The sequence below is a fragment of the Dicentrarchus labrax genome, unplaced genomic scaffold (genome assembly GCF_905237075.1).
Source record: "Dicentrarchus labrax unplaced genomic scaffold, dlabrax2021, whole genome shotgun sequence".
NCBI classification, from domain to species: domain Eukaryota; kingdom Metazoa; phylum Chordata; class Actinopteri; family Moronidae; genus Dicentrarchus; species Dicentrarchus labrax.
This window is the reverse complement of record NW_026136709.1, coordinates 18,739,576-18,767,546: the sequence shown is the minus strand read 5'-3', so window position 1 is coordinate 18,767,546 and position 27,971 is coordinate 18,739,576. Positions and strand designations below refer to the sequence as shown.

Genomic DNA, 27,971 nt, shown 5'->3' with positions numbered 1-27,971 from the left:
CGATTTGTGGTACTCGAAAATATCGACAAAGTGAGAGCTCTTCCTTTTCCTTCCCGTCCACCTATCACTCTTCCAACTGATAAAAAAAAAACATTGATCTCGACTAGAGCATGATGGTATTTGTAGTTTTACTCTGAGTTATGTTATGAATGCGCGGTGGCGCCTAACTACATTATAACATAACATTTGTTATGTTTTAATACGCATCCGTTTTATTCAGTGCATTTGTTTTTGTTTTTTTACTTTCTCAGTGAACGCCGCATCTAAGTCTTAAAAAAAAAAAACTACATTTAAACTAAAATATTTTATCAGGCGCAGGGGATTGTGGCTCTTGTAGGAAATAACAACATCCCGTAGAGAAACTACAACTCCCAGAGTACACCGCGGCTTGGCTTTTATTACTGTTCATGGCGTCTGGTCGAGGGATAACGAGAGGTCGCCTTCCGACAAACAGATAGGCCGTTGACTTTAACGGTAAGTGTCGCCGGTTGTGAGCTTTCACCGTCGACACTTTTGGGGAGTAAACATTGTATTTGGCGCGAATATTTGGGGCAGATAGCCGTGTGTCGCATACTGTGTTAACGTTAGATAGTGTGTCCTAGATACACAACCGACACAACCTCCTGCTGGTGCTTATAACAGACTGTAACCACAGTTACTCACAAGTTTAGCCGGTCGCATTGACGTTGTACAAGTCTGGATTTATAGCCTAATATTCACATAACAGGGTTAGTATGAATGTTATTGCAGCAGCAGCTTTTTAGCCTGTTATATTTTTAGCCGGCGCTTCTCATACTGCAGCGGTGTTTGTTTATTTACTGCCTGTCTGTCTGTCTGTCTGTCTGTAGGTTTTGTGTTGACTGTGTCAGTGTGGCACGATGGAGGTGGAGTGTGTGCCAGTGGACGCCGACAGGCGTCTGACCCAGCTGAGGTTCGATGCCGCCGTCAAGGTGATCAAGAGTTTGCCCGCGGATGGTGAGTTGACCACGCCAGTCTGCCACTAGCCTTCAGGCCAGGTTTGATCAGTGTACCGCAGGGGAGAGGAGGGGAGGGGAGGGGGCTTTAACACGGTGTTCAAACACAGTGCAACAGCCTGGTGTGTCTTGGATCTTGTGCGGTTTAAAAAGGTTTAATCCACTTTACTAGCAGCGTACAGACACCTGCCAGCAGTCTGCAACTTAATGCACATTGACAGTCGTTTATGAAAGTCTGTGTTGCCTCAGAGCATTCACAGATGTGCAAGAGATAAGAAACAGTTAAGACTTAGTAAACATGTTCAGTGCAACATTTCTTTTTGATGATTAAAGTTTATTTCTCTCAGGTCCCTTTCAGCCGTCCAATGACATGATGCTCAAGTTCTACAGTTACTATAAACAAGCCACCGTGGGAGCGTGCAATATACCCCGACCTGGCTTCTGGGACGCAGTCGGGAAAGCAAAATGGTAATGACAGTCAGTATGTGCTTTTGTTTTTGCCTCAGTGCATACAGCATTCCTCTTTATATTTGTCACTTTGAGGAATCATTTGAATATGAATGCCACAGACTTCAGGGGGAAAATTGAAACGGTATTTGACTTGTGAACGTTGCTCAACATGTTGCTTTTTTTTCCCTCTCATTGTGCAAAACAAGACTACAAGAGTAAAATCCCCTCCACTCTTCTCCTCCTGTTAAGTCTCAAGTCGTGTTAAATGATCTCTGGACTCTTGGAACGTAACCTCTTACCCATTAGGCCCAGACAGTTTCAGTGGAGGGGGAGTAGTTTATCAGTAAGTGGCAAAAACACTCAGTTTAGGAATAGCTCTAGTTACTAATGAATGGTTAAGTTTCTGTCAGCCTTTGACCCGAAGCTAACAAAGAATACACTGACCTCAAATAGCCTGGCCTTATGACAGAAATGTTTAAAACCAGGGCAGGGATTTTCTTTTAACCTGATAAAGTGATAAAGTGTTTTGAATGTAATTGTTCAGGGATGCATGGAATTCTCTTGGAGATATGCCAAAAGAAGAAGCAATGGCTGCCTATGTTGATGAAATGAAGCTGGTATGTTCTCTCTCCACTAACAGAACATATGGCATTTATTTTATGTAGGCACACCTGTAGTTTAATCTGTAACCGTCCTTTGTTGCCGTGTATAACGTGTAGATCCTGGAGGGTATGCCCATGACGGACGAGGTGGAGGAGCTCCTACGTGTTCTCGGCCCGTTCTATGAGCTGATTGAGGAGAAGAAAAAGATCTCACAGATATCAGATCTGAGCACAGGTGGGTATTATTCACCAGGTGTAACTCTGCCACCTTTCAGTTTCCTTTTGTGATGTCAAAAACCGCATGCAGAGCTTAACCTTTTTATAATTTGCCTCTTGTCCGATGCTCAGCCCGTTTGACAATGTTTGCTAGGCAACTGGAAGGCAAGTATATTACTGTGTAAATATTTGGTTCTGTTGATATAGTTCTAGTATTTGTCTGGTGTTGTAGTAGCTTTGGTGCTTTTTAGTGTCCTGTCAAGCATGCTGAATTAGTGGTACAGAACATGTGGATTAGCACATTTAAGGACACTTGATACAGATAAATCCAAACATCATCAGTGGCGAGTTACTGAAACCTTATTTATCAAAGGAAACAATGTCTTTTTGGTATTTGTGGCGTCGCAGTGAATTTTGTTTTCGTTGCACAGGGTTTGGTACAATGTTGAATTCGGTCCATTCGAAGAACGTCACGAAGAACATCATCAGAACGATGGAAATGAACGGCACTCTGGAGACTCGTCCTGCCAGGCTCAAATCAAAGGAAGTGAGGGAGGGGTCAGAGGAAGAGGCACTAGAGGAGGAGGAGGAGGATGACGACGAGGAGGATGAGGAGGAGGAGGAGGAAGAAGAAGAAGAGGAAGAAGTGATAAGGGAGGTCAGAAAAGGTAACAAAACTATAAACACTGTCAAAATATATATAATATATATAACATTTATTTGACACGATTTTCTTTGTTGGGATTTTGTTTCAGACAAGAAATCAGCAGCTTTACAGCCAAAGAAGAGGGGTTCAGCCAGGAGACACAAAGCGCCACTGTTGAACGGTAAAGTGGCTAACGGGGTCACCCATCTGACTAATGGGAGTCAGCAGGGTTCGGTCGGTGAGCCTGTGCTCAATGGCCACCACACAGGTAAGGGACACTCGAACTCCACGACCATTTAGTTCCATTCTGGTTCAAATCTGTGAAAGCCCGGTCCTGTTTTGACTTTACAAGATGTCCCTGAAATGTTTCAAAATGGTTACAGAGGACTCTGCACTCACTGCCTGAGCTCGTGTATCAGCGCACCATGTGATCAGATAATCTGCTAAGCTTCATTCCCAGAGCTGTGGCAACTCGGCAGACAAAGAAATCTTACCACTTTACACATCAGCTGCTCCTGGGACAGTTTTAATGGTCTAAATGAATGGCTCTGCTGAAATGGCACACAATGCCCCCAAATTAAGTGAACGCTGCCTTCCTCCATGTCACTCTGTTAATTGCAGTGCAGTTTGCTCAACATTTCAATGCAGAGTCTGAGCTTTTTTTGTGCCCTTTGTACTGATCTCAGATCCCAGTGTAGATGTGATTGGCCCCAGTCACCTGGCCAGCGACTCAGACAGCGAAGTCTACTGTGATTCTGTGGACCAGTTCGGCCAAGAAGAGGCAAGAAACCACTTAAAACCTCTTCCTTATACAATGTCTATAGCTCATAGTCTATCATTTAGTCATTATAATGTGCATCTTCTTCAGAGCTCAGAGCTTAACCGCTCTCTGGACGATCTGGATGAAGAGGAGAACCACGCCCTGCTTCCTCTAGAGGAGCCGCAGGCAACGCAGGAGCTCCAGGAGGACGGTCACGGTCCACCGCAAGTCATCAAGTGTGGAGGGGAAGATGGAGAGAACGGTGGTACAACGTCGCAGAAACAGAGACTGAACGCAGATGGGCCAGACAGCTCTTTGGTCAGAAGAGGAAGAGGAAGAGGTAAGGTTGTCCTCACAGGGAGTTTATACTCCCAGGAACCTTGGTTTGACTGTGTTTTTGTGTCCGCCGTGTCGATCTGTACACCAAATGCTGTTTTTTTGCCTTCAGTCTTCTAAACAAAGTGTCTCTCAGCCTTGAGCAACATTTCACTGCCAACAAGTTTTTCTTCCCTTAGTTATTCAGTCTTACAGGAAGTTATTTGACTCGGGAAGACTTGTTGATCAGGTTGCTTTCAGTATGAAGTAGTGGTTAGGGGTTTTACCAAAAAAAAGTAACCCTGTTTGCCTTTTTGTCCTATACTGAAAAATAGAACTGTAACCTTTATAGATGATTCATTAATTTGTCTATCTTCTGAAAATAAGTATTTTCAGTAGTTTTTCAAGCAAAAATGCTAAATAATCTCTTATTTTAGCTTCTAAAATGTAACAATTTATTGCTTTTATTTGTCATGTATGATAGTAGACTGAGTATCTTTGGGGTTTTGACCCATTTTGTCGTTGAGATAAAACAATAACACATGGGAAATTACAATGGTCAATGGTTACTATTTTCTTACATTATAAGGGCAAAAAGTTGCAGCCTTACTGTCAAATGTCCATTCTTAAAATGACCACTGATGTTGTTTTCATGTAGGCATTGTGTGAACATTAATTATAAGTCCTCTCTGTGTTTTTAGGCTCCAGGTCTCCAGGCCCGGGCTCTGGATCTCTGGTGCCCACGTACAGCGGTGGAGACGGGGACGGGGGGCGCTGGGGAGGAGCAGTGACACCTGGAGGGAGCCTGAACGAGCAGATCGTCGTGGCGTTGGCTAGACTGCAGGAGGACATGCAGAGCGTCCTGGAGAGACTGCACACCCTGGAGGCTCTCACTGCTAGCCAGGTCAGACCAGTTTGTCCGCTCATTAATTCCTTTCAGAAACAAAACACACTCAGTTAAAGCCACATTTAAGTGGCCAGTAATTAGCATTATAGTATGTGGCCATGTTTGGAAGCTTTTAGTAGGAGGATTCACACAAAATCATCAACCGCTTTGAACCACTTGAGACTACTTTTTCTGTTTTTAAATAGCAACTAAGGGTGGAGGGAAGTAGGAAGGGGGTTCAGGTGAAAATCTATTTACAGTGTGTGGTTAATGTTTGTTTTGTTGAGAAACAAACTTTGCTACACCAGATATAATGAGTCAACAATTGGCACATTTTATTTAACTGGCTGCATTTTAATACCCAGTACAATATTGTATTAAATGCATTCAACTTTAAAGCTGGTGCACGTGAAGTTTTTTCACTTTCACATAGTTCTGAATGCTTCCATTTATAATATATCATAATATAATAGTGCAGAAGCAGTCTACTGGACACACATGGATCATTTTGGTGTCAACATTTATTGTACTTAAAATAAATTGCTAAATCTCTAAACAAAAAAGTTCATCATAAATATGCTTGTTGATGTTTTTATACATTTTATTTTCTTTTTAATTAGTTTGACATGATCAGAAACGCACTTGACAGTACACATTAACACAGGTCCTGCGAAGTTAGGATTTCAGTTTGTAGATGAGGCTTTGAAGAAGACAAGATAAGGGGTTTGCACTTTGTACTGTTGGGGGTGTTTACTTTTTCCTCTGACATTTCTTTTTATTTCTCACTCTCTGCAGACAAGATCAATGTCTCTGTCTCCAACTTATGCACCACTTCCAGTGAATAAGCGGACTCGGGTAAACGGTTTAAAAGACTTCACGCTGTTTGGTTTCATTTAGAAAAAAGCTGTTTGGGCAGTGATTTGCAAAGATTTAAACATAATTAACCACTAAAATGAGCCACATATTGTAATTTATTGAATTTTTCATTTTCCTAGAAACCATCCTGGTGGCCTTTTGACATTTCTCCAACCAGTTTGGCCTTCGCTGTTATATGGCCATTTGTGGTACAGTGGCTTATTCGCCTATACCTGCAGAGGAGGAGAAGGTATTGTTATACAGCAAAATGTCAACTCATATACCATCATTTTCATGCAATACTCTATTTAACTGTTAACGTTTCTCGTTCTTTTTAATAGACGAATCAACTGAACCCGCTCTCACCCAAACATCCATGGGCATAGACGATAAAGAAGAGTCCTCTAAATGTCTGGTTGGGTTGCTAATGGCTGTAACTCCCCCCTGCTTAGACCCACAGCCCAGTAATTTGCTTTTGCACTATGAAGAAGGCACGTAGAGTAATGAGTGAGAGGAAGAAACCTCTCAAGTGTGTTGTACTGTGGATGTGGAATCAAATAGAAACATGAATGTAAGGGCTTGCAGCCTGCGATTATACAACCTTTTTCATGATACCACTGTACTGGAATCTTTTTCTGTAACAAACGGTTTGTGTTGAGAGGGGAGTTGGGATTGTTGTCAGCGTGTTTATAAACCAATCACAGTAGCTTCTCAATTATTTCCAGAACTAAGGCTTTACAGCATAAAAAATGCTTAGTGTGGTTATACATTTTCAAAATTCACTTTCATTAGTTGCCCAGGCAATGCTGCTATAATAAAATGTTGTAATAACTGTAATAGTTTAGAGGGAGGATTGAATGTAATAATATATTCATATGTGAGATTCCTTTTCAATTCTGAGGATAAGTTAATATTTATTGCTTTTAGCAACAGTTACAATGAAGGCATTGCAGGCCCAATTTCAGCTGTACAAGTGAGGTTTATGTTTAAAGTGACCGCTAAATGTTGTGTATAGGTTAGACAAAGTTCCCCATCACCTGTCCTACTTTATATCAGTCTGTGCTTTACGTCCAGGTGGTTTGACTCGGGTCACTTCACTGTTGTCCAAATAGAAGTGCCTCAACATCATAAGGTACATTCATACTGTGTACTATAGGTGGCATTATTATTTCTAACATTCACATATTGTAGCATAACTGATCCAGTGCTGGACCAAATAATCATTAATCATACTACCTAGTGAGCCATGAGGTGGTCGCCTGTCTGATTATTAATGCATAACTCTTGTCACTGCCTGTGTTGTTTACGCGGTCACGTCTTTCTATATTGTATCATTTTAATGTGTGATGTAATAATGTTTGTATGAATATTGTGGAAAGAATTTGTGTGACTGATAGTAATCATGAATTGTTTGCAAAGCAGTGAGCATCTATACAAATTGTATAAAATAGCTGTACAGTTCAGATTAAAATGCAGTATTTTAATTGCATTCCCATGAGTTATTAATATAGAATACTATATCATATTTACAAAGGTTTGCATCTGCAATATCACTAATCTTTCCAGAGCCATTATGTTTTAATAAAAAAAATGAAAAAAGGTTTACCTTTCTACTGAAATGTACTAAGGCTTTCTCACCCTCTCTGCCTGTGGATAGAGTGGTGTTTGCATGTGATAATCTAAGCCTCAAATAAAGTTTTCATAAAGCATTTTAATTTCTCCACATTATTTCAAATAGTTTGACATTTTGGGAAATGTCTATTCCCTTGTTTTCTAAGAGTTCGATAATAAGACGGATAACACTTTCTGTACGTTAAGTATGTGCTACAGCTGGAAACAGGAACTGGCACATAAATAGTCCCGCGTATAATCCCCATAAAACAAAAAATATACAAATAAAACATGCTATACCTTCGGACATAGCTAGCCTGGTTACTTCCACTCTCTGTGCTAAGCTAGCTAGCTAACCAGCTGCAGCTTCATGGTTAACAAATTGATAATGTCAGTGATAGATTGTTTTGGGTTTAGCAAACTTTTTTAGCAAAAAAGAACCAAGAACATCATGTTACAAACAATTTTATTTGTATTTCACTTTTTTTCTTAGAGTGAACAAGATAAAATGTCACAGGTAGCAAAGTGAACTTATCTTAAAAACTAGTAGTGTGAAAAATGGACAGGAAAGGTCAAAATTACAACTGCAAATGACATAAAAACAGCAAAAAGACAGTCCTGTTAGTACAAACTCGTCTTAAAACAACAACACAAAATGTTATTAATAAGATTTACATATAAAATAAATCATTCTTGAATATATTAGCATTTTCTTTAGCAGTATTTAACCCCTCAAAGTCTACCAACAGCAGGGAAACGTTACAATGATGAACAGTGCGATAAAAATGGAGTGTATCGGCAGTAAGTGCCACATTTACATGAACTTACATATATATATATTTTGTGTTTAATCAATATAACACCATAATAACACAGGAAATCAAAAGCCTATTATAAAGGTAAAGCAGTAGCAAAGAGCATTTTGCTAGTGGAAGAATCTGACTTAAGAGACGTATCGGAACTATATAATGAAAGTTTTAACAGAAGTTTACTTTCTACAACACAACTAACTGAGCCGGCAACAGATTCAGCTATTTTCTGTCTCTTATGACCGGTAATTGCACATAGGTAAAAGGTTTTTTTTAATAAAAAAATATTACAACCTTGAATCAGAATCCACATAATTACTGCGTATTCATTTGTATAACGGATCCGATTGAGTTTGTCACAGGGAAGGCCAACGATTCATCCACATGCACGACATTCTCGCTTCACCAGCAGCCAATATTTGTTGACCGCTGCTTTAATAAAACTCCTAACCGTCTGGTGTTTGTAACTCTATAGGCTGAAGCCGGACACAGTGATGTGCTGAGCGTTGTTCCTTGCATCGAAGTACGAGGTGTCGGTTTCGTCCTCTGGCTGAGGTATGAAAGGCATCGGCTGGTTCTGCAGGTTGTCCCAGTCTAAGCCCTCAAACAGCGGGTGGCACTTGAGTTCTGGTGGATTGTTCAGACAAAGTAATCAGAGCATACTCCCTATTTAAATCTTAACAAGTGTCCTCCAAGTAGATTTACTTACAATGGGTGTTGAAATTGAGGCATTTTATTATGAGATAGTTCCCTGATTACAGCAACAAAAAGTCTCTCTGACCGGTATCAGGTAAATCATGAAGAACTGGAAAGTGGACCTCACCCTTTAGACCAGCTCGTTTTGTCATGTCCATGGTCAGGAGGATTTCAATCGCATTTCTTGAGTTTACAGACAGTTCCTCCTCTTCCTCAGGCCAGGGAATATCTAAAATTGTTGAGGTGGTAAAAGAAGCAACAGAATCCTTAGCATGATCAATTCAACTAAAACTGTCAAAAAAAAAAAAAGGTATATATCACCAAATCTCACCTCTGTTGAGAATATTCTGGAAGACCAGCTGAGGCGTCTCGTCATTGAAAGGTGGCACACCTGTGAGGAACTCGAAAAGACACACGCCTAGTGCCCACCAATCCACCATGCAGTCTGGATGGGGGGGGGGCAGAGAAGAGTGACATTTAATACAGCTGCTGGCTACTTTACCCTGCGGTTCCTGTTAGAGTGTGCACTACATCGAACTGCGGTGGCAGAAGCAGGGATTGAGTTAGACTTAGGATGGAGGGATTCAACCTCTGGGTCTAAACTTCACATTCCTTCGTTCACACATGGAACAATAATTCAATAACTGAAGAGAATTATCACACATGAGCCGTGATATTTGTATCTAGCGTTGTAGTTTGAAATAAGTCATTTTGCTTCTCAATAACTGTGTTCAAAATTACAATTATCACGAGCCTCCTCGACAGCTGATGAACAAAATACTGCCACACAAGGTCATTCATGCCACAGATCGACTGTTCATGAATCAAAAATAGCGGCAATCATGCTTCACAATGGCATTGTGCAACTGACAGGAGATATTGCCCTCAGTGTGTTTTAATGAATAACAGTAGGTCAGATAAATAGGTTATTAGATGACATGTCTGTCAGTTGCTAAATGTCAAAAATAATGAGCAGATAGTTGTCAGGATAACCCCAAATCTGCAGGTTTTAAGAGCAGAAAACCCCTTTTTTTTCTCCACCATTTAAAAGCACATCAGCCTTCACAAATCTGATTCCCCAACTTTAACAATGATGTTAGTTTAATGTTAGGAAATGACCCCATTTTGTTTAGCCTTCGTAATCACACATTTAAAATACTATCCCCTTCCCTCTGATCAGGCCCACAGTTTATTCACCAATCCAAAGGGCAGAAACAGAACCAGTGGGGGTAGAAAAATGGGGGGGGGGGAGAATCAGCTCATTTCCACTAGCATATTAGCAGGCTGGGTGAGCATGCAAGCTTGTTTGCTAAAACAGCAATATCATTATAAACTTACCACACTGACAACTTCCTGAAACTCAAAGAAAATTCCTGTCACAAGGACTACAGTGGCAACCATCCAATGTCAATACCATAAGACCTGTGTGGGGCCATTGTTGTGGTGCGTGGAATTTTGAATTTCATTTTCTTACCATGTGGTTTTCCCAGAAGAAGCTCTGGAGCCAAATAGTCGGGAGTTCCTAGAATGGGTGCACCCTCAACAGGCAGCCCACCCCTTCTGACACTCTTTGGGGTCCTGAAAGGGGTGTGAGAGGTCGACATGGGCTGAGGAGTCTGTGAGAAGGGAATAAGAGGAAATGTAAAAAAAAAAAAAAATTGCAAAACGACACATTTCAATCAAACGCTGCGTGATGTAATCCAACACGGCTGCCCTCCAATGAACAGCCTTTGTGACGTCACATGTATGATGATTGCGACTACAATTTGAATAGTGTCCTTTGTATGCTTACCTGATAGAGAGAGCTGTTGGAGTTGGGTCTTTTCTGCACTGGGGTTGCAGTGCCAGACGCAGAGTGATGAGAAGCTGTTGTGGACAGATCCATAGCCTCAACAGACCCGATGCTAAATCGAGACACCCCTGACACGTTGGAGCGGTTTATGGAGCTGCAGTAGCTGCGGAAAGCTACGACATTTCTTGGCTTGAGGAATGAGGGGGACTGTGCAACACCGCAGGCCAGATCGGGGAGCCGGTTAAGAAAGGAACAATGGGATTCACCTCGCTGGCCAAAGTTACCAAGTTTGGGAGTTTCAGTAGCAGATGGAGTGTGCGGGAGGGATTCAGTGATGGATGAGTCTTTATTTTCCTCCTGCTCCTCAAATGATGGAGAATTCCTGTTTTTGGAGGACTTGCTTGGCTTGAGAGACGCACGGCTGTCAATAGTGAGAGACGTTTCGTGCATGGACCCATCGGAGTCGAGGCTCAAGCTCCTGCAAATGTCACTGTTCCCTGCAAGTGGTGAGGTAAAACTGGAATGTGACAAGTCTTTGGCTCCATCTTCAAACACGTCCTCCGTTGGCTCCTCCAGCTCACAAAACAGACTCTTGGCCACAGCAATGGGACTCGAGCGCTTTGGGATCTTTTCTTCAGCTAACCCAATCCCCTCTGTGGAGGCCATGAAGTCACCTATTTGGATTGAAGAAAATGTCCCAGTCAGGCCAGTGTGAAACCTTGTACTTTCTTCTGGAATCTCGTAGCACCTCTTATAGGCTGCGTTACTCTTCTTGGCTTGGATCTCCAATGGCTCGGGACTTCTTTCAACATCGGAAAACATTCTCTTTACAGATGAGCCCGAAGGACAAAACTCATCCCGAACTGTGCAAACGGACCCCAGTTTGTTGGTGTGAGGTATTTTTTCTGTCACGTGGCCCGGATTTGACTCATTTGAGATCAGATAGCCGGTGGCGTTAGAAGAGAAGCCAGAAGTATCCGGTTTTGTGGGTGCACAGTCCTGTTCAGGCCCTTTTGACTCATAACACCCTCTCCCTTTCTGTTCATGAGTATGTTGGTTTTCTTTCTGAAGAAGAAAGATCAAATAAAAATAAATTATTATCACAGCAAGGAAAGAACAGTATAGGAACTGATTAGGGCATGTTTCAAATTTAATTCCAATACTTTGTTAATTTTATCTGCAAATATTATACACAAGAGGTTAAATATCTGTAATCGGAAACTATCTTAATCTAGAAAAAAAGCATGACTTTGTATTCTCAGATCCATTAAATGAAATTACTTAAATTAAGATTTGGAGGCAACAGAGTTGGTCAGGAGACCCTAATCCACATATAACATTGTTTAATATGTCATAAATTACAGTTATGGGTTTTACGATCACTGACCTCGTCACACTCCCAAAGTGGACTGATGCCACCTTCGGTGTCGGTGGTGCTGCCTGCACTCATCGTCTCAAACCTCTTCCTGGTCTTCAGCAGTGTGGGAGTCAGATTTTTAGCCAGGTTATGAGGACTAAACGCAATGCTGCTGGGTCCTAAGAAGAAAATACAAAATAAACCAAAACAGTTAATGTAGCATGGCACACATTTTCATTGAAAGTTATACTATGCGCCAGCCTTTGAGATATGAGTAAACAGTCCTTGCATAAACAGTCAGTCAAAGCCAAGAGGGCATCTTGTCATCTACCATGACATACCCATTTTCCAACGGTAGCGGGTCGGAGAGGACAGCTGTTCTTTTTTCTTCATCAAAGGAGAACCAAGAGAGTTATTCTTCTGTCTGATTTTGCCACAAGACATGGGACTGCACACAGCAGACGCACTGCAGTGACGCTTCCCCTCTCCTGCAGGTGTATTCTGTGTTTAACATAATAAAATAAAAGAAGAGTCATTACGCAACACAAATGAGGCATGTGACTATATTTCTCCATGCAAAATTACATAAATTCACTTACAAATCCAAGGGAGCTGATCAAGGAAAGGACTTGACCTGGGGTGCGGAAGTAATCCTTTTTTGGTTTAGCCAAGGATGGAGTAGTGAGAATATCCGTAAGACTCAGCTCTGATGGAGAGAACAGAGAGAAAATAAAATAAATATCACTAACATCACTCGTGGCGATGATCAAAACGTGTTACCTCATACCTCTGTCAAGCTTGACTTTAGAAAGGCCGAAGTCTGTTAGTTTAATGTGACCTTCGTTGGATAAAAGCATGTTGTCTGGCTTCAAATCCCTGAAAAAGGTCACACATTAAATCTCACATAAAGACTAATCAATCAATGTCATACACATTTAATGACACCAAAAAGTACCTGTGGATTATACCGTGCCGATGGAGGTAGTCCAAAGCCAGTGCAACCTCTGAAATAAACTTAACAGACATATCCTGGTCGAAATACCCATAGATGTGAAGAAGAGATTTCACATCTCCACCAATGAGGTATTCCATTACCTGTAAGCAACATGAAAATCAATATTTAACAACATCTTTACAAATAATAACGTCACAAAACGGTTACTGTGAATGTGCCTTGTGCATTTTGCCACCAGGTGTTACCAGATAGATCTTGGTGGCTGTCTGAAGGGAGTAAAACAGGTGAACCACGAAGGGGCTTTTGCTCAAAGCGAGGGCATCTCTCTCCGCCTTCATCTGGCCCGTCATGTTTTTAACAACCATGTCTGCTTTCTTCATCATCTAAAGAAAAGAATAAAAGTTGTTTTTGGTTTTTTTTAACCTAAAATGAGTCAAACAGAGTTGAGGAAGATCAAACCGACTCACCTTTATGGCATATAATCGCGCATTGCACCTCTTCCGTGCGAGGTAGACCTTCCCAAACGCACCGCGACTGATGGGCTTCAAAACGATGAAATCCTCGATGGAAGGCGGTTTGGGAATATCCACGGATTTCTCGTGTGTGCTGGAATCGTGCTTTTCACCCGCGTCCATTTGATATGAGTGGTTTTTAAAACGAGGAGCTGGGTTTGTGTGTCTGTAACAGTCGGCTAGCTCGGAGTAAACACGGACTACAAATCTCTGGTTTGTTTTTGAATTCCACTGCTCTTTCGCGGGGTCCCCCCCTGACGTCCGTTCCGTTTGGTTGGTGGACTATCTGCCTGTGTGTAAAGTGCAAAAAAAATAAATAAATGCGCTTCGTGTGGACTGTAATTTCGAGTTATTTTATTGCAGCTGTAAAATAATCAAGAAGTGTTATAATTTTGTCAATATAAGAGAGGTAATTGAACGATATTTAACGTTTTTATATTTCAATACTGATCAGGCAGTAAGGAACAGGCACGCGACGTATATATAGAGGGTATGCGTTTACGTCACTTCCGGCCCTCGACACGCCCCCTCATTCGAACTGAGTGGCAAAAGAAATCGCCCACAATATGTCAAAGGATAGCGAAACTAAATAAAATGGATCATAAAAACAAATTAACGGCAGTTGGACTCGCAAATGATCCATTCGAGCTCCCCAAAACCATCTGGTCCACGGACATTGATATGTGGCCAGATATCGGATATCCGGACATTTATATGTACCTGATTTGTACGCCAGGTAAATATACACGGCAAAGCCTAAAGGCATACAAAAGCCTTGATGCTTGGTCATACTTCAAGGCGGGATTTGTCGGCGAAATTAAAGTGATGAGAACATCGATGGATATTCTGGTGGTCTGTGGACAGGTTTGTATACAAGTTATATATATTTATGTTTTTTATAAACTGAGTTAGCTACTGTCAGGCATTATTTGTCAGTCCCTCCAGAAAAACACGAATAAACGCTTGCATGATTTTATAATCCCCGCATTTTCGTTGCAAAAAAGTCACATATATCTATATATCTTAGTAGAAAGTTGAAAAATGTTGCATTTACTTCACAGAAGAGCAACCATTTTCCCGTTGCCATGGGAACGTTATGAAATGACGTAATTATACGACGTGAACGTCACTGGAAAGCTGCAAACCCTGCGATTGCACTTTTTTGTTTCCAGTGGGTTAAATCATACTAGTTTCAAAAACCTTACAGTTGTAAATATTAGCAGTGTGTACATTTGCGTTACAGTAAGAGACTGCACTTTGTGCATTGGAAGCACTTATTTTAACAGAAGATGTCTACCTCTGCAAAACAGGAAGCACATTTTATTTTTTTATATTGTATTTATCCATTTTTACAGTTGTCAAGTTGTAGCATATTCCTTTTGTAAAGCTACAGACCTTGTTTGACTCATCAATGTTTTGTAAGTCTGAAATAAAACCAGATGAGAACTTATGTTTGCTTATCATAGGAAGTAATAAAAAATTACTCTTTACATTAAGGTTGTAGCCTAGTGAGAACAGGGTGTTGGGGGAATCACTTTTTATTCTCTTTTACATCAAACCGCAGTTTTTGCAGCAGTTCCCACAATTTTATCGCATAAAATTATCCTGCTTATATTAAAAAAACATGCTGCATAATTAAGGATTTTTTCCTGCAACAACCACAAAAAAAATCTGTATTTTTCTGGAAGGACTGATTTGTTTGTAACTGACACTGCCACTCGCTAATTGTACAGGTGAAACACAGCCAGAGAATGAATGAGCCACCCTTGAAAACTTGGATAGCTGCAGAGAAGACAGGGACAGTTGTGACAGCACATTGTACATGCATGGCAGGACTTGGAGAGACATGTTCACATGCAGCAGCGTTGATGTTTGCAGTAATGTCTGGTGTGAGGCTGCGTGATGACACGCCGTGTACTTCACTGCCATGTCAGTGGCTTCAGCCAACACAAAAAAAGAAAATCGCCTGCTCTGAACTGTCCTCTATAGATATGACATGTCCCAGAACGCAGAGTAGAAAGGTTTTAGGTCAAGTTGACATGAGTGTGGTCAATGAAACTACATCAAGGAAGTCAGGGCCCTGTGATGCTACGTCCAAACCTACAGGAGATGAAGTTGCAGGCTTTCTGAATAAGCTGAAGTATGCAAACCCAAGAGCTGCTGTGCTCTCTGTAGCTCCAAACCACTCCAAAGATTTTGTCCCAATGGCTCTGAGAGATGGCTATCCTACACCACTGGGACAACTTTATGATGCTGAGAATGCTTCTTTGACATACAATGAACTTATTGAAAAATGTGACAAGGTGTTTGAAGAATTGAAAATGACAGATGAGCAATGTAAGCTTGTTGAACAGGAGACAAAGGGACAGGCTTCATCAAGGATGTGGTATACCTACAGATGTGGCAGAGTAACAGCTTCCAAGTTTGGTGCAGTTATCAAAAGCAATGAAAATCAGCCCCCAAAATCACTTGTGAAAGCTGTATGCTACCCAGAATCAGCAAAGTTTACCACTGCAGCAACAAGGTATTATTTATTGCTTTAACAACATAGTAAATTTATGAAATTTCAAAGTTGTTCTCTTCTCAGAAGGATAGAACTAGTGAATGATAAAATCTCTTACAAAACCTGATGAAAAGTAATTGTGGACATGGTATATGTATGCCCTAATTTAAAAGTAACATGTTTTCCTCAAATATTTTCAGGTGGGGCATTCATCAGGAAAACAAGGCAAAGGAGAAATACACTGAAACCATGTCATCAAGACATGTCAATTTTGATGTGACCACCACTGGACTCAATATTTCCTCACATTACCCTCACCTAGGCGCTTCCCCGGATGGGAAGGTGTCTTGTGACTGTTGTGGCTCAGGCTGCCTGGAAATCAAATGTCCCTACTTGGCAAAAGACAAGACACTGCTTGAACTGTCAAAAGAAAAAGACTTTCCCTTGGTCACATCTTCATCCTCAGATGTGACGCTGACACTTAACAGACAGCACAACTACTACTTTCAAGTGCAGTGCCAGATTCATGTCACAAAATCTCTGTACTGTGACTTTTGTGTGTGGACGCCTTCAGAATTGTATATTGAAAGAATAACCCCAGATGTAAATTTTGAAAGACATGTTATGAAGGCCACAACGTTTTTCAAGTATGGAGTGCTGCCAGAATTATTGGGAAAATGGTTCACCAAAAATGCAGTACTGAATCCTGGTGCAACATCTCATCTGTAGGACTGTTATTGTGTTAAGCCCTTCACCTTAGGGATGATGTTACAGCTTGCACTTAACTTGTACATATTTATACGTAAGTGACACTTTGCCTACAGAGAAAAGATGATATATAAAGTTATTTTATGATGGGGGAACTACTGAACATTTTGAAAAGCCCCAAATTACTGACTGATGCTTGTGAACTGTTTCCGCCTCCCATTCAAAGGAGCAGTTGGTGACACATTTCACATTTGTAAATATGTTACATTATTATTCAAAACCAAAGTTTTTACAGCATTTTTGGCGTAATCTTTTTCTTATTAGTCCTATCATTGTATATAAAATGTAACTATTTAGACTGTAAGTCTGGGGTTATTTCCACACACTGTTTACATGTCTAAGGTTGGAAAGTGACATATTAGCATATCTAGACTGACCTGACAGTTGTGTCAAAACTATTACAATTATTTTCAATAAATAAATAATAAACTTTAAAAGCCTATTCTCCTTTTATAGGTATACAAAACAATAACAGTATAAAAGTATATAGGTATACTAAACAATAACATATATACATACTAAATATGATAACACATAAACATGAATATAAACGTACTTCATATGTTACTGTGAAATAACTTAGAGTAAATACATAACAGATACATCACAGAGTAAATATTTACAAAATGTAACCCTTTACGGGCTTATCAATGAAAATCACGCAAAAGTTTTAAAATTAATATTTACACTTATCATCCAATACATATTGATACCAACTATTAAGACAAAAGGTTTGAACTAATGTTCACCTCAATCTGAAGGCACTATGGACTCACACATATTGCATAAAGCACAGCATGTTAACACAATCTTATCTATAAGGCTGTCCTCCACTTTGCCATTTTGCTCCACTCTAATGAGACTTACAGGCAGCGTTGAGCCCAGAATTGTGTATTTCTGCCTCAACATTCCAATCACTCTTTCGACGTGGATTCTCACACGAGAAATTTCACGAGCCGATTCAATTTCTTTTCGGCTAAGCTGTTTCTTCCCTCGTGTGAATGGAGGCGTTATTAATTCTGCGCAAAATAGGCCAACACTATCCTCAATTGTGAAACCTCGGTCAGCCAGTACCAAGTCCCCTGGTAGGAGCTTGTCAAGGAACCCACTGTGTTCTGTCAGGTGTTTGTCTGTAACACGTCCACCCCAGGCCTTGGACATGAAAGAGATGCTTCCTTGTGGGGTGATTGAAATGAGAAATTTTATAGTGTTGTGTTGTTTGTAGTTGCTCCAAGTTTGAGCTCGAGCTTTTAAGTCAGAAGGACGCTCTATGAACACTTCAAAGCAGTCGATTATGCTTACACAGTTCTTAAAAAATGTACGAAAACACATTGGTAAGCTGCGTCTAAGGTCTTCTCTTTCTGGCCACAATATCAGAGGATGAAGCCTGCTTGCCATAACATGTATCCAACGGTGAAAGACTCTGGATACTGTTGACTGGTGAATCCCAAAGAGGTAACCTAAAAATTCCTCTGACAGATTGAGGCGCAGCTTCATCAGTGTAAGAAGTAGTTCCTGAGCAGGCTTGAGGGACTGCTTTGGAGTAGCAGGAAAAACTGACAACACAAAGCTAAACAATAACATGAAAGTCTGTAAATTGGGAAGTCCTGTGAAAAATTTCATTTTGCTGTCATCAAATTGTGAAGGGTCAAGGGTACGATGCTTCAACTCACTTTCTAGTCCATGAATTTTATCTCTCAGTGATTGACATTCGATGTTTAAAGATTCAATTTGTTTATATAATGAGGCAATGTCATTGTGTGTCTCCTCTGTCTGGACCTCAGTGCCTTGGACTCCAGTTTCAGTTTGTACCTGTTGTGAAGAAATAGCTGAAGTCAATGGTCAGGAGTTCAGAAAGTGTTCAGGAGACTCTGATGTCTTATGCTGTAAAATGTATTGTATTGTGTTATTATCTCCTTGATCTACCTGTAATTCTTGCTCTGACGCAGTACTTCTGTCTGTTGCAGTTAGCCCATCATGTCTTTTGCCAGAAACGTTTTGAGTTCGCACATATCTCTCCAGGTGGTTGACAGCCCGAGTCCGATCAGCAGTAGAGGTGAAGCTGAATAAACTCGGCACATAGTCAGGGTGTAGAGGATCATCACTCTTTTTTCCTGAAAAAACAAATATACATGGTTGGTAGCAGCGAATATATACATATAACGATTTCTATATGAATCAGAGCCAGGTTAGCACATTTAAAAATCTATTTATTCAATCAGCCATTAGATTTAAACAGAATCCAAAACTAAACATCATAGCAGAAAATAAGCTGATAAAGTCAGTTTACAGTAACCTATACAGTGTATTGACACAAGTAAATAATTTACTTGTACTTGATTTTTAAGTACAGCCAACATCAGATACTTTGAGACTTTTACCCAAGTACTATTTATTTAGGTGACTTTCACTTTTACCAGAGTAATACTATAACACGATATCTTTCTTTGTACAAAAGTATGACTTTTGGGTCTTTCAGTTACCTTAAACTAGCTAGGATTATTAACATTACTGAATACAGAATACAGAAGCTAACGTTAGCTAAATGAAAGATGCTAACGTTAAGAGCTTTACTGAAGTAACGTTAGCAATATATTATGTAATTTAATGATATGATTTTGTCTGAAAATACAGCATAATTTAACGTTACCTGACACAAAATGTGAACCGCAGATCCAGGTCTCGGTGCCTGGATACCAGCTGTCTCTCCGGATCGCAGTGATCCATCGCCGTCTCTTTTCTGCTGCTTTCGGTAGCCTATAGAAACTTTGCTCCGACCCCTTTGCAAATCTATTAGTGCAGTCGATAGCACAGCAGCTCTTCCCCATGTTGAATATAAAATCTTGCCGGCTCTTCTTCTTTTTCTTATATGATTCTGGCAGTGTTGACGCTGTTAAACGTTACGGCGCTCTACTTGCCACTCGTCTTTTTGCCACTCAGTGGACGTAACCGCAGCGACTTCCGGGTACCGTGACGTCACGTGCATACCCTCTATAGAAATTTTGTAATAACAGCCGAGCTTTTTTTTAAAAAAAAAAAATAAATAAATAAATAAAAATATTATTAAGTCACAAAATGCAACACAAAGTGATATTTGTTTATCATATAGCGTGTTTAATCTTATTTTAAATTAACTTGTGGTTTGAGTCCCGCTACGCTACGTAACGACGCAACCCGCAACCGGAAGCAATCCGCCCCGACGTCATTTTGTAGTCCACTTGACCTCAGATGCCGGAGAATCCATTTGGCGTTACAAAAGCTAAGCTGCCGAAAGTTGAGTAACAGTGAGGGGAAACAAAAGGACACGGCTCCCGGGAGGACTCGCTCATATAAGTAATACAGAGGGTCTCTCCTCATACATCAACCCTCCAATACCCTGAGCTTTAATCCTAACTCGGAAGAAAATGTTTTCACTGTCAACGTCGTTTCAGCCGCAGCAGGTAAGCCGACTGGAGAGCAGCCTTTCTTCATTTAACTTAGCCAATGTGTCTGACAGCGTTGCTACCCCGTCCTTTTAAGTTTAAGGTTATATTGCCGGCGTTGCCCGGGAACGACTGCCTCGGTAGTTATAGCAACAAGGGGGGTTCTGACTAACGGTCGTTGTTTATGTCACGTCTTCTCTGACGGTCAATGACAACGTGGCTAGCGGTTAGCATGAGCAAGTCGGCGGCGGCTCTCTCTCTCTCTCTCTCTCCACAGTCCACCCGCAAAAAAACTAAACTGTGTGTACGTGCGGTTTCGGTCACTACTTTTACGTTAGGTGAGGGTAGAGGACGGCTTAAAGTAACTTGAAGGGTGCTTGCTTTGTTTTTTTGTTTCTCAAAGAGTCGAGGTTACATAAGACGTAAATCTGACGTATGAGGGCCACACTGCTCTCTGTTTGGTGGAGAGCAGCCTGAATAACACTGACATAACAGTCCCGTCCCACGGATTCACCTCCAGAAAGAACCTGGAAAAGTTACTTAAACGTGAACTTAGTATATACCGTACTATAATAAATAATAATAAATAATAATAAAACCGTTCCTAACCCTGCTCTGTTTATGTCTGTGCCAGATGATCCTGCCCCTCAGCCAGCTCATCAATGCCCTCCACTCTCTGAAGAACTCAGCCACAGCTTCAGTCCAAACCCTGCACAAAGACTTCGCTCCAGAGCACAGTTCGTTTCTGAAAGAGGTGAGACGGACTCTACGGATACATGACATGATTCATAAACTTGAATGTCTTCACATGTGCAGATTTTGTAAAGCTGAATAGGAGCCTTATCAGACCCCATGAGTGAACTTAACACAATCTTTACTAAAGCTGTTTTCTGTAACCTTTTGATCATACATACAGCCAAGCTTTTAACATTGTTAACAAAGTTTTTTTTAAAGGCTCCAAAAAGCCACATACCCACACATTGGTCATTATTGATAATAATATTAACGACGATTGCCTACTTTCGCCATCCTTCCTTCGTAGCCCAATGTGAGTCTCAGGGATCTTGGCCTGTCAGAGATCAGGGTGAGTCAGCTGGATGAGCTGGTCAGCAGGTTACTGCCAACACCAGGACCAGAAGAACCTCCAGCCGTCCCCTCGACATGGAGGACGAGTCACGTTTCTGCACACAGCTTCTTCCACAACAAGCATGGTGAGAAGCTCGGGACGCTGATCTGAAAGGCGATACTGCTTTACTGTTTTCTAAGAAAATGGCCCAAAGCTTACTTTATCAACAGCTGTCGTATCTAAGATTTTTTTATTTATTTTTTTTTACATACAATACAATTTTACACATTTGTGGATATATTTTAACACATAAAGTGAAAAATCCCTTGTTCCTTTTTGTCTGACAGGGTTTTCACACAGAAGGTTGGGGGTTTTTGGCTCCCCAATATTTCACAGACAATACCACAGTCCTCTAAAAGAAGTTTGCTCAGATCTGCAATTCCTGCCTGGTAAGACTGACTTTGAATACATAACCTGCTGTGTGTAAGTCCTCTGTATGTATGAACAGCTTGACATTTAGGCTAGTGTTTAATGCTTTTGGTTTTCCATGTGTGTCTCTGTTTAGTATGGGTCCAGAGTCGTGGTTTCAAGACACTTCGAACAAAGACCAGACGAACGGAGTCTGCTTATGACGGTCCGGTGGAGTCTGAGCCCTACACACTAGCCTTCATGAAGGTCAGCACGCCACGCCACTCTTCCGGAAGTTTTTAACATTGTGTCTAATGGAAAGGAATAGTGGGTTGTATTTATAAATGTACACATGAGACCTAGAGTCATTATTTAATATTTAGGGCGTGGATAAAGAAGTGAAAAGGGCTGAATTTTGAAGCTAACCGACCAACTCCCCTGCTGTTTCCGTGACAGGGATTTCTTCAGAGGGAAAAGGGACCAGAGGCGCAGTCACTGGACCAACTGCTGAAACAAAAGAACCTTCCAGATAACCAGCAGGAGGCTTTCAAAACGGGTTTCACTGAGGGATTCATGAGGTCTCAGGCCTTCACTCAGAGAACACAAGGCATGCATTTATCATTTATCATTTAGACAGAAATATATTCAAAGGATCTCCTTGTAGTCAGTGGCACAGTTGCATCAGGGTTTCTTTGGGTGGCAGTAAAACACAGAGAGATCCTGTGACTGACATACAGGCCTTTGTCTCTGCTCTGTTTTGACAGATTCGCTGAGGAGAACCAGGTTGTTCCTGATGGTCCTCCTGCTTGTTGGTATTTATGGCTTGTCAAGAACCCCGTTTTTCTCGGGTAAAGGCTCCTTTTCTGATGCTGGTTTGTTTCAGTTTTTATTCTTTCCTATGCTTGCACATCAACCCACAACCCCACATGCACATTACAAATAAAGCTTGTTAGTGTGCCCAAGGATTTACTTCAACCTATTGTCAGCTTAAGACATGATATGTCTGTTGTGGTGTGCACGTAGAGATTGACTGGTTAGTCTAATGCGTAGCACTGTGTAGTACTACTTAAATATCTATATCAACTATGTATGTTTTCATACCAGTGTGCTGGAACTATTTGAATAGTTGGAAGTGATAAGTGTGGAAAAGCAGCATACATTTGGATCTTATACTTTACATATGTGCTGGAGTGAGCATATTGTAACCAGCAGTTATATTGACTGTCGTTATGAGACACTGTAAAGATGTTTTTTATAGCCTTACTGTACTAAACCGCAGTTGTTATGGACTTTCACAGTGAGGTTCCGCACCACATCTGGTCTTGACTCAGCAGTCGACCCCATCCAGATGAAGAATGTGACATTCGAGCACGTCAAAGGAGTGGAGGAGGCAAAGAATGAATTACAAGATGTTGTCGAGTTCCTCAAGAATCCCCAGAAGTTTACTGTCCTGGGTGGAAAGCTGCCTAAAGGTATTGTGTTTAATATTTTCTCCATGTTCCATTTCCTCTGTTTTAATTTTCCAAGGAAAATAACCGAATGCAAAAATTTGGCTAGCAGTCTTAATATGCTGTTATTTTATCCTAATTAGTTTCCTCTGTTATTCTCTCAGGGATCCTCCTTGTCGGTCCACCAGGCACAGGAAAGACTCTGTTAGCACGGGCTGTGGCCGGGGAAGCCGATGTGCCTTTCTACTACGCCTCCGGGTCAGAGTTTGACGAGATGTTTGTGGGTGTTGGTGCGAGCCGAATTAGAAACCTTTTCAGTAAGTTTACCGGCTGTGAGAAAATGTGAGTAACCAGTTGAGGATGCATCCAAACCACTACAATCTCTTTTCTTTCTTTTTGTGGTTTTCAGAAGAGGCAAAAGCTAATGCTCCCTGTGTCATCTTCATTGATGAGTTGGACAGCGTTGGTGGAAAGAGGATTGAGTCTCCTATGCATCCCTATTCAAGACAAACAATCAACCAGCTGCTGGCTGAAATGGACGGGTCAGTTGTCTGGCTTTGACATTTTTAAAACTGAAAAGTGAAGAACTTTCACTTCCTGTTCTGAATGTTTTGCTCTTTTACAGGTTTAAACCAAATGAAGGCGTCATCGTTATTGGTGCTACAAACTTTGCAGAGGCGTTGGATAAGTATGTTTACATTTCACACACACAAAATCTTTAATTGGCTTATTTCAGTAGAATTAGCTATTACTGAATGACCAGCTCTCTCAACCTCAAACCATGCAATGTGTATTTATAGTTCAGCAACATAAAACTGTCCACTCTGTAACCTTTGTCCTCTGACAGATGCCTGTGGCCTTGTCCTAGTTTCTGTATAACACTGTCTGTATTTTAACCATTTCATGTACACACAAGGAAAAAACAAACACTCAGAATATACATTAACCACTGACCTGTTAATAATCAGCCACACTAAGACAATAACTGAAAGTCACACAGTAATATTTGTTTACACATTTTCATGGGAATCTAATTAAAATGTGCAATGGAAACATCTCCAATTATGACCGTGTCAACCCAACACTTAATCTGAGTATCTGAAAACATACTTCACACTCTTCAAAACTCAACTTATTTGATAAATATATATGTATATAATACTATAACTGTGTCACATTTTCTCAGTGCCTTGCAAACTAACACTTCAAGCACAGAAACAAATATAACACCTGCAATTTTGCATGACATTTGGGTTTTACAGCAGTGAAGTTAATTAAGTAATTGGAAAATTAAGAATCTGTGTACTATGAATGTTAATTGATACTACTTCACTACTTTTCAGTGCTCTGATAAGGCCAGGAAGGTTTGACATGCAGGTGACGGTCCCTCGCCCCGACGTGAAAGGACGCACTGAAATTCTCAACTGGTACCTCTCCAAGATCAAAGTAGACCCTGGTAGGTTTCAGTGTAAAATATTTATTTATAATTCATTAATTTAAGTAATATCTCACAAAACGTGTCTTACTGCACCCTTAACTGTCATTCTTATTGTGCTTTTATTTTTGTTAGCATGTCAGAAATGCGTTCTAATTGACAACTTATGCGATATTAGTTAGAAGATCCTGCACATTTTAAAGAAACACTAGCTCTTCTTAGCAGGTGAAACCATTTTAAAGGATTCAGGGGTGTAGACCTGTGAGAATACTTGTGTTTTCCATTCCAGTAAAGGACCCCATTGTCTCTTGAACACTGATCACCTTTTATAAAGAAGGTATTTTCTATTGTCTTTGGCAGCTGTGGATGCGGAGATTATTGCCCGGGGGACAGTCGGTTTTACTGGGGCAGAGCTGGAGAACCTGGTCAACCAGGCAGCCCTGAAGGCAGCCGTGGACGAGAAAGAGATGGTCACACTGAAGGATCTAGAATTCGCTAAGGACAAAATCCTCATGGGTGAGTACACGCAGTGTTCAGACACATCACATGATGTGGATTACTTAGATTACACACAGCAGTTAGGAGAAGGGAAGAATGTTAACGAGATAACACAAGTGGCCGTTTTAATCACTTAAAATCCTTTTCATTTTGTCCGTTTCGTACCAGGCCCTGAGAGGAAGAGTGTTGAAATCGACAAGAAGAACAAGACCATCACAGCCTACCATGAGTCCGGCCATGCCATTGTTGCCTATTTCACCAAAGATGCGATGCCTATCAATAAGGCCACTATCATGCCCAGAGGCCCAACTCTTGGCCATGTGAGTGTCCTTACCAGCACCGCTTGTGTCACTTCCTGTTAAAACTAAACCTAAAGCTAATCCGTATTGTCCTGCTCTCTGTCGTCTAGGTGTCGATGCTCCCAGAGAATGACCGTTGGAGCGAGACAAGAGCCCAGTTGCTGGCTCAGATGGATGTCAGCATGGGCGGTCGCGTAGCAGAGGAGCTCATCTTTGGAGATGACCACATCACCACTGGTGCGGGAATAAGACAACTTGAATAACTTGATGCTTGGGTGTCATTTCAGACCCAGAAATGCTGTTAAATATGTACTTTTCCTCCACATTGTACAACCATAACATTTAAAGGAATGTTGACAGATTGGAATCCTTATTATAAATACATACTTATCAATACATTTTTGATCAATTAATACATTTCCTGGTATGCAACAAAGTCTTTGTTTACAACTTTGGTTGTTTGTAATACAGCATTAGTTTAAATCTTCTTCTGCTATTGTGCATTTTAGGAGCCTCCAGCGACTTTGATGGAGCAACCAAAATAGCAAAAATGATGGTGACCAGGTTCGGCATGAGTGACAAGGTAAAATTTTAATTTGTGTGATTGATGAGTCAACATAGAAGACATTGTTTGATCTCTAAACAGTGCTGTTCCTGGGCTTCTTTTTCTGTATACACTGCTGCAGGGAGGGACCTTTTTTATTTACAGTTTACACAACAAATAGTTTGCACAAAGCCAAGTGTAAATGTAAAGTTAAATGTTAGTTCTGAATGCATACATAATAACACTCCTGTGCACGTAAGCACATTCTTATAAGTGTACTTTGCTTCTTTCATTGAAGTTAGAAAATTACCCAGTTTCTAACTTCAGTAAGGACAAGTGACCAATGCATAAGAAGGTCTATTGTTCATTCAACCTAAGGATGTAATTTGTGTTTTGTTGCAGCTCGGTGTCATGACCTACGGTGATGTAACCAAGCAGAGCCCCGAGACACAAGCTGCCATCGAACAGGAAGTCAGGGTTTTACTGAAGGTGAGCTTTCCCGCAGCTCTCAAATTGACTGTGCCTAATTTCAATATATATGGATACAGATAAATGTGTTACACCTCTTTCTGTATCTATTTCTAATTCATTGATCTTCCTCTCTCATCCAGGACTCATATGAACGTGCTAAAAACCTCCTGAAGACGTACAGTAAGGAGCACAAGACGCTCGCTGATGCCCTGCTAAGATACGAAACTCTGGATGCCAAAGAGATCAAGATGGTGTTGGAGGGCAAATCACTGGACCACCAGATACCTCAATAGATATTTTAAACTCTTGTATCATGTATATATGAAGCTGTGCAACTGTGCACAGGCCTTTTGGAGGCCTTGTATTTCATTTGTTTGTGTTCCTCTTATTATCAATGTGAAGATATCACTCAAATCAATCAGTTTCAACCCTTATATACATTTTTATTTCATTAATTTTCAAATTTGTCTTTCACTTTCTATAGAGAAGACTCTTAGACTTCTTTCACAGCCGTTTCAAAGCACTTCACAGTTTAATTGAATTCAAAAAAACAAAATTTGCTTCTCAAGTTTGTCTACTACAATACACAAAGATGTGTGTGATTTCATCAGGGGCTTGTGGTCTTCTACTCTCAGAGAAATGACTTCTGTAGTAGTTTTATACATCAGAGTCATATTTGGAATGATAACAAGGTTTTAAAGCAAATGAATTTGACAAAGATCATGGTTAATTAAGGCGAGGTGGTTTAATTTATGCGTCTGTCTCATTTTCAATTTTTACAGACTGATGAACACCATAGAACCTTAAAGTACCTCAATCTAGAATGTACCATCTGGCTGTAGCAAGGTACAGACGATACCACAGTTCATTGTTGAACTATCATATTAGAGGTTTTTTTCTCTAAATGATATCTTTCTGTTGCATCTACCATATGCTATCTATTTTGTGTGTTCTTATTTATTTAAGTGCCCAAAGGTCTTTTTTTGAAATTAGTGAGAGGCCCTTTTGCCCCATTCTAAGCTCACCTGTAACTGATAAGTGAGGGGAAATGTATATACTGTAGGTGTGTAAAAGGATTGCTTTGTGCTTCTGTTTGATCCTTTAGACAAAGGCCACTCTGAAGCTCAAATAAAGGTTACTCTTACCCATGAATGTGTTGTTCAGTGCGTGACTCAAATGAAACATAAGCTTGCAGCAGTTGATTTTTCTAGCCACTTGGGGGCAGCGCACCAAGCTGTAGCCTGTAGTGATACCATGTGAAGCTGATATGTGTCAGCAAACAGTTCCTTATTTACACATCCATCAGACACAGGAACATTAGGAGTTGTGTTTTTTGGCTGCCTGAATAAGTCAACATATCCTGTTGACTTATTCTTATTGGTCTTTGTTAACTCCTGAGTTAGCTGCTAGATGTTCCACTGTGTTCACCAGCTAGTTGATGACTGTCACTCTGCTGTTGGTGCTGTACAGATACTGGTTACAGTGGGTTTATCAGAGCTTTTAACTAACAAGGTTGAGAATGAGTCGAGAATGAACAGTAAGGTTGCAGGCCTTAAAATCAAAACAGTTAGGCCTGGCTTAAAGACTATAGCGCTCCCAGCTTCAACTGTACACATTCTCATTTATTTGTATGTATAAGATCAATTACTGGTAGATAATTGTTTACCAAAATT

General features: G+C 40.7%; 5 protein-coding genes across 9 annotated transcripts; 3 read left to right on the top strand and 2 right to left on the bottom strand.

Annotated features, from left to right (window-relative positions):
• Window positions 1-381: 381 nt before the first annotated feature.
• Window positions 382-7,413, top strand: acbd5a (acyl-CoA binding domain containing 5a). Of its 2 annotated transcripts, none has more exons than XM_051411006.1 (13): window positions 382-474; window positions 849-975; window positions 1,322-1,442; window positions 1,969-2,041; window positions 2,144-2,261; window positions 2,674-2,910; window positions 2,998-3,156; window positions 3,575-3,669; window positions 3,757-3,988; window positions 4,665-4,867; window positions 5,645-5,704; window positions 5,845-5,954; window positions 6,046-7,413. In XM_051411006.1, the coding sequence occupies exons 2-13, from the start codon at window positions 879-881 to the stop codon at window positions 6,056-6,058; spliced, it is 1,518 nt and encodes a 505-aa protein (XP_051266966.1). In that variant the 5' UTR covers window positions 382-474; window positions 849-878; the 3' UTR covers window positions 6,059-7,413. The 2 variants fall into 2 exon arrangements, with proteins under 2 accessions (XP_051266966.1, XP_051266965.1); XM_051411005.1 differs by lacking the exon at window positions 382-474 and adding an exon at window positions 506-728.
• Window positions 7,414-7,764: 351 nt separating this feature from the next.
• On the bottom strand, window positions 7,765-13,902 carry mastl (microtubule associated serine/threonine kinase-like). Of its 2 annotated transcripts, XM_051410626.1 has the most exons (13): window positions 13,392-13,902; window positions 13,170-13,307; window positions 12,925-13,064; window positions 12,757-12,845; window positions 12,569-12,675; window positions 12,311-12,470; window positions 12,000-12,148; window positions 10,613-11,677; window positions 10,295-10,436; window positions 10,159-10,173; window positions 9,152-9,265; window positions 8,948-9,049; window positions 7,765-8,751 (listed from the first exon to the last, which is right to left on the bottom strand). In XM_051410626.1, the coding sequence occupies exons 1-13, from the start codon at window positions 13,557-13,559 to the stop codon at window positions 8,594-8,596; spliced, it is 2,547 nt and encodes an 848-aa protein (XP_051266586.1). In that variant the 5' UTR covers window positions 13,560-13,902; the 3' UTR covers window positions 7,765-8,593. The 2 variants fall into 2 exon arrangements, with proteins under 2 accessions (XP_051266586.1, XP_051266587.1); XM_051410627.1 differs by lacking the exon at window positions 10,159-10,173 and having other exon boundaries at window positions 13,392-13,900.
• Window positions 13,903-13,919: 17 nt separating this feature from the next.
• On the top strand, window positions 13,920-17,144 carry LOC127369363 (uncharacterized). 2 transcript variants are annotated; one of them, XR_007886063.1, is made up of 2 exons: window positions 13,920-14,300; window positions 16,140-17,144. XR_007886063.1 is itself a non-coding variant. In XM_051410631.1 (2 exons), the coding sequence occupies exons 1-2, from the start codon at window positions 15,188-15,190 to the stop codon at window positions 16,666-16,668; spliced, it is 1,302 nt and encodes a 433-aa protein (XP_051266591.1). In that variant the 5' UTR covers window positions 14,308-15,187; the 3' UTR covers window positions 16,669-17,144. The 2 variants fall into 2 exon arrangements, 1 of the variants encoding a protein (XP_051266591.1); XM_051410631.1 differs by lacking the exon at window positions 13,920-14,300 and adding an exon at window positions 14,308-15,960.
• On the bottom strand, window positions 15,949-19,706 carry LOC127369362 (uncharacterized). The gene is made up of 3 exons (XM_051410630.1): window positions 19,358-19,706; window positions 18,634-18,821; window positions 15,949-18,519 (listed from the first exon to the last, which is right to left on the bottom strand). Exons 1-3 carry the CDS (start codon window positions 19,533-19,535, stop codon window positions 17,458-17,460), a joined length of 1,428 nt encoding a protein of 475 aa, XP_051266590.1. The 5' UTR covers window positions 19,536-19,706; the 3' UTR covers window positions 15,949-17,457.
• Window positions 19,707-19,913: 207 nt separating this feature from the next.
• Window positions 19,914-27,450, top strand: yme1l1a (YME1-like 1a). 2 transcript variants are annotated; one of them, XM_051410629.1, is made up of 18 exons: window positions 19,914-20,147; window positions 20,764-20,883; window positions 21,172-21,340; window positions 21,543-21,644; window positions 21,761-21,870; window positions 22,060-22,210; window positions 22,368-22,451; window positions 22,902-23,075; window positions 23,216-23,368; window positions 23,461-23,593; window positions 23,677-23,739; window positions 24,395-24,507; window positions 24,847-25,002; window positions 25,153-25,304; window positions 25,394-25,520; window positions 25,793-25,866; window positions 26,230-26,316; window positions 26,439-27,450. In XM_051410629.1, the coding sequence occupies exons 1-18, from the start codon at window positions 20,112-20,114 to the stop codon at window positions 26,589-26,591; spliced, it is 2,157 nt and encodes a 718-aa protein (XP_051266589.1). In that variant the 5' UTR covers window positions 19,914-20,111; the 3' UTR covers window positions 26,592-27,450. The 2 variants fall into 2 exon arrangements, with proteins under 2 accessions (XP_051266589.1, XP_051266588.1); XM_051410628.1 differs by having other exon boundaries at window positions 22,368-22,475.
• The last annotated feature ends 521 nt before the right edge of the window (window positions 27,451-27,971 follow it).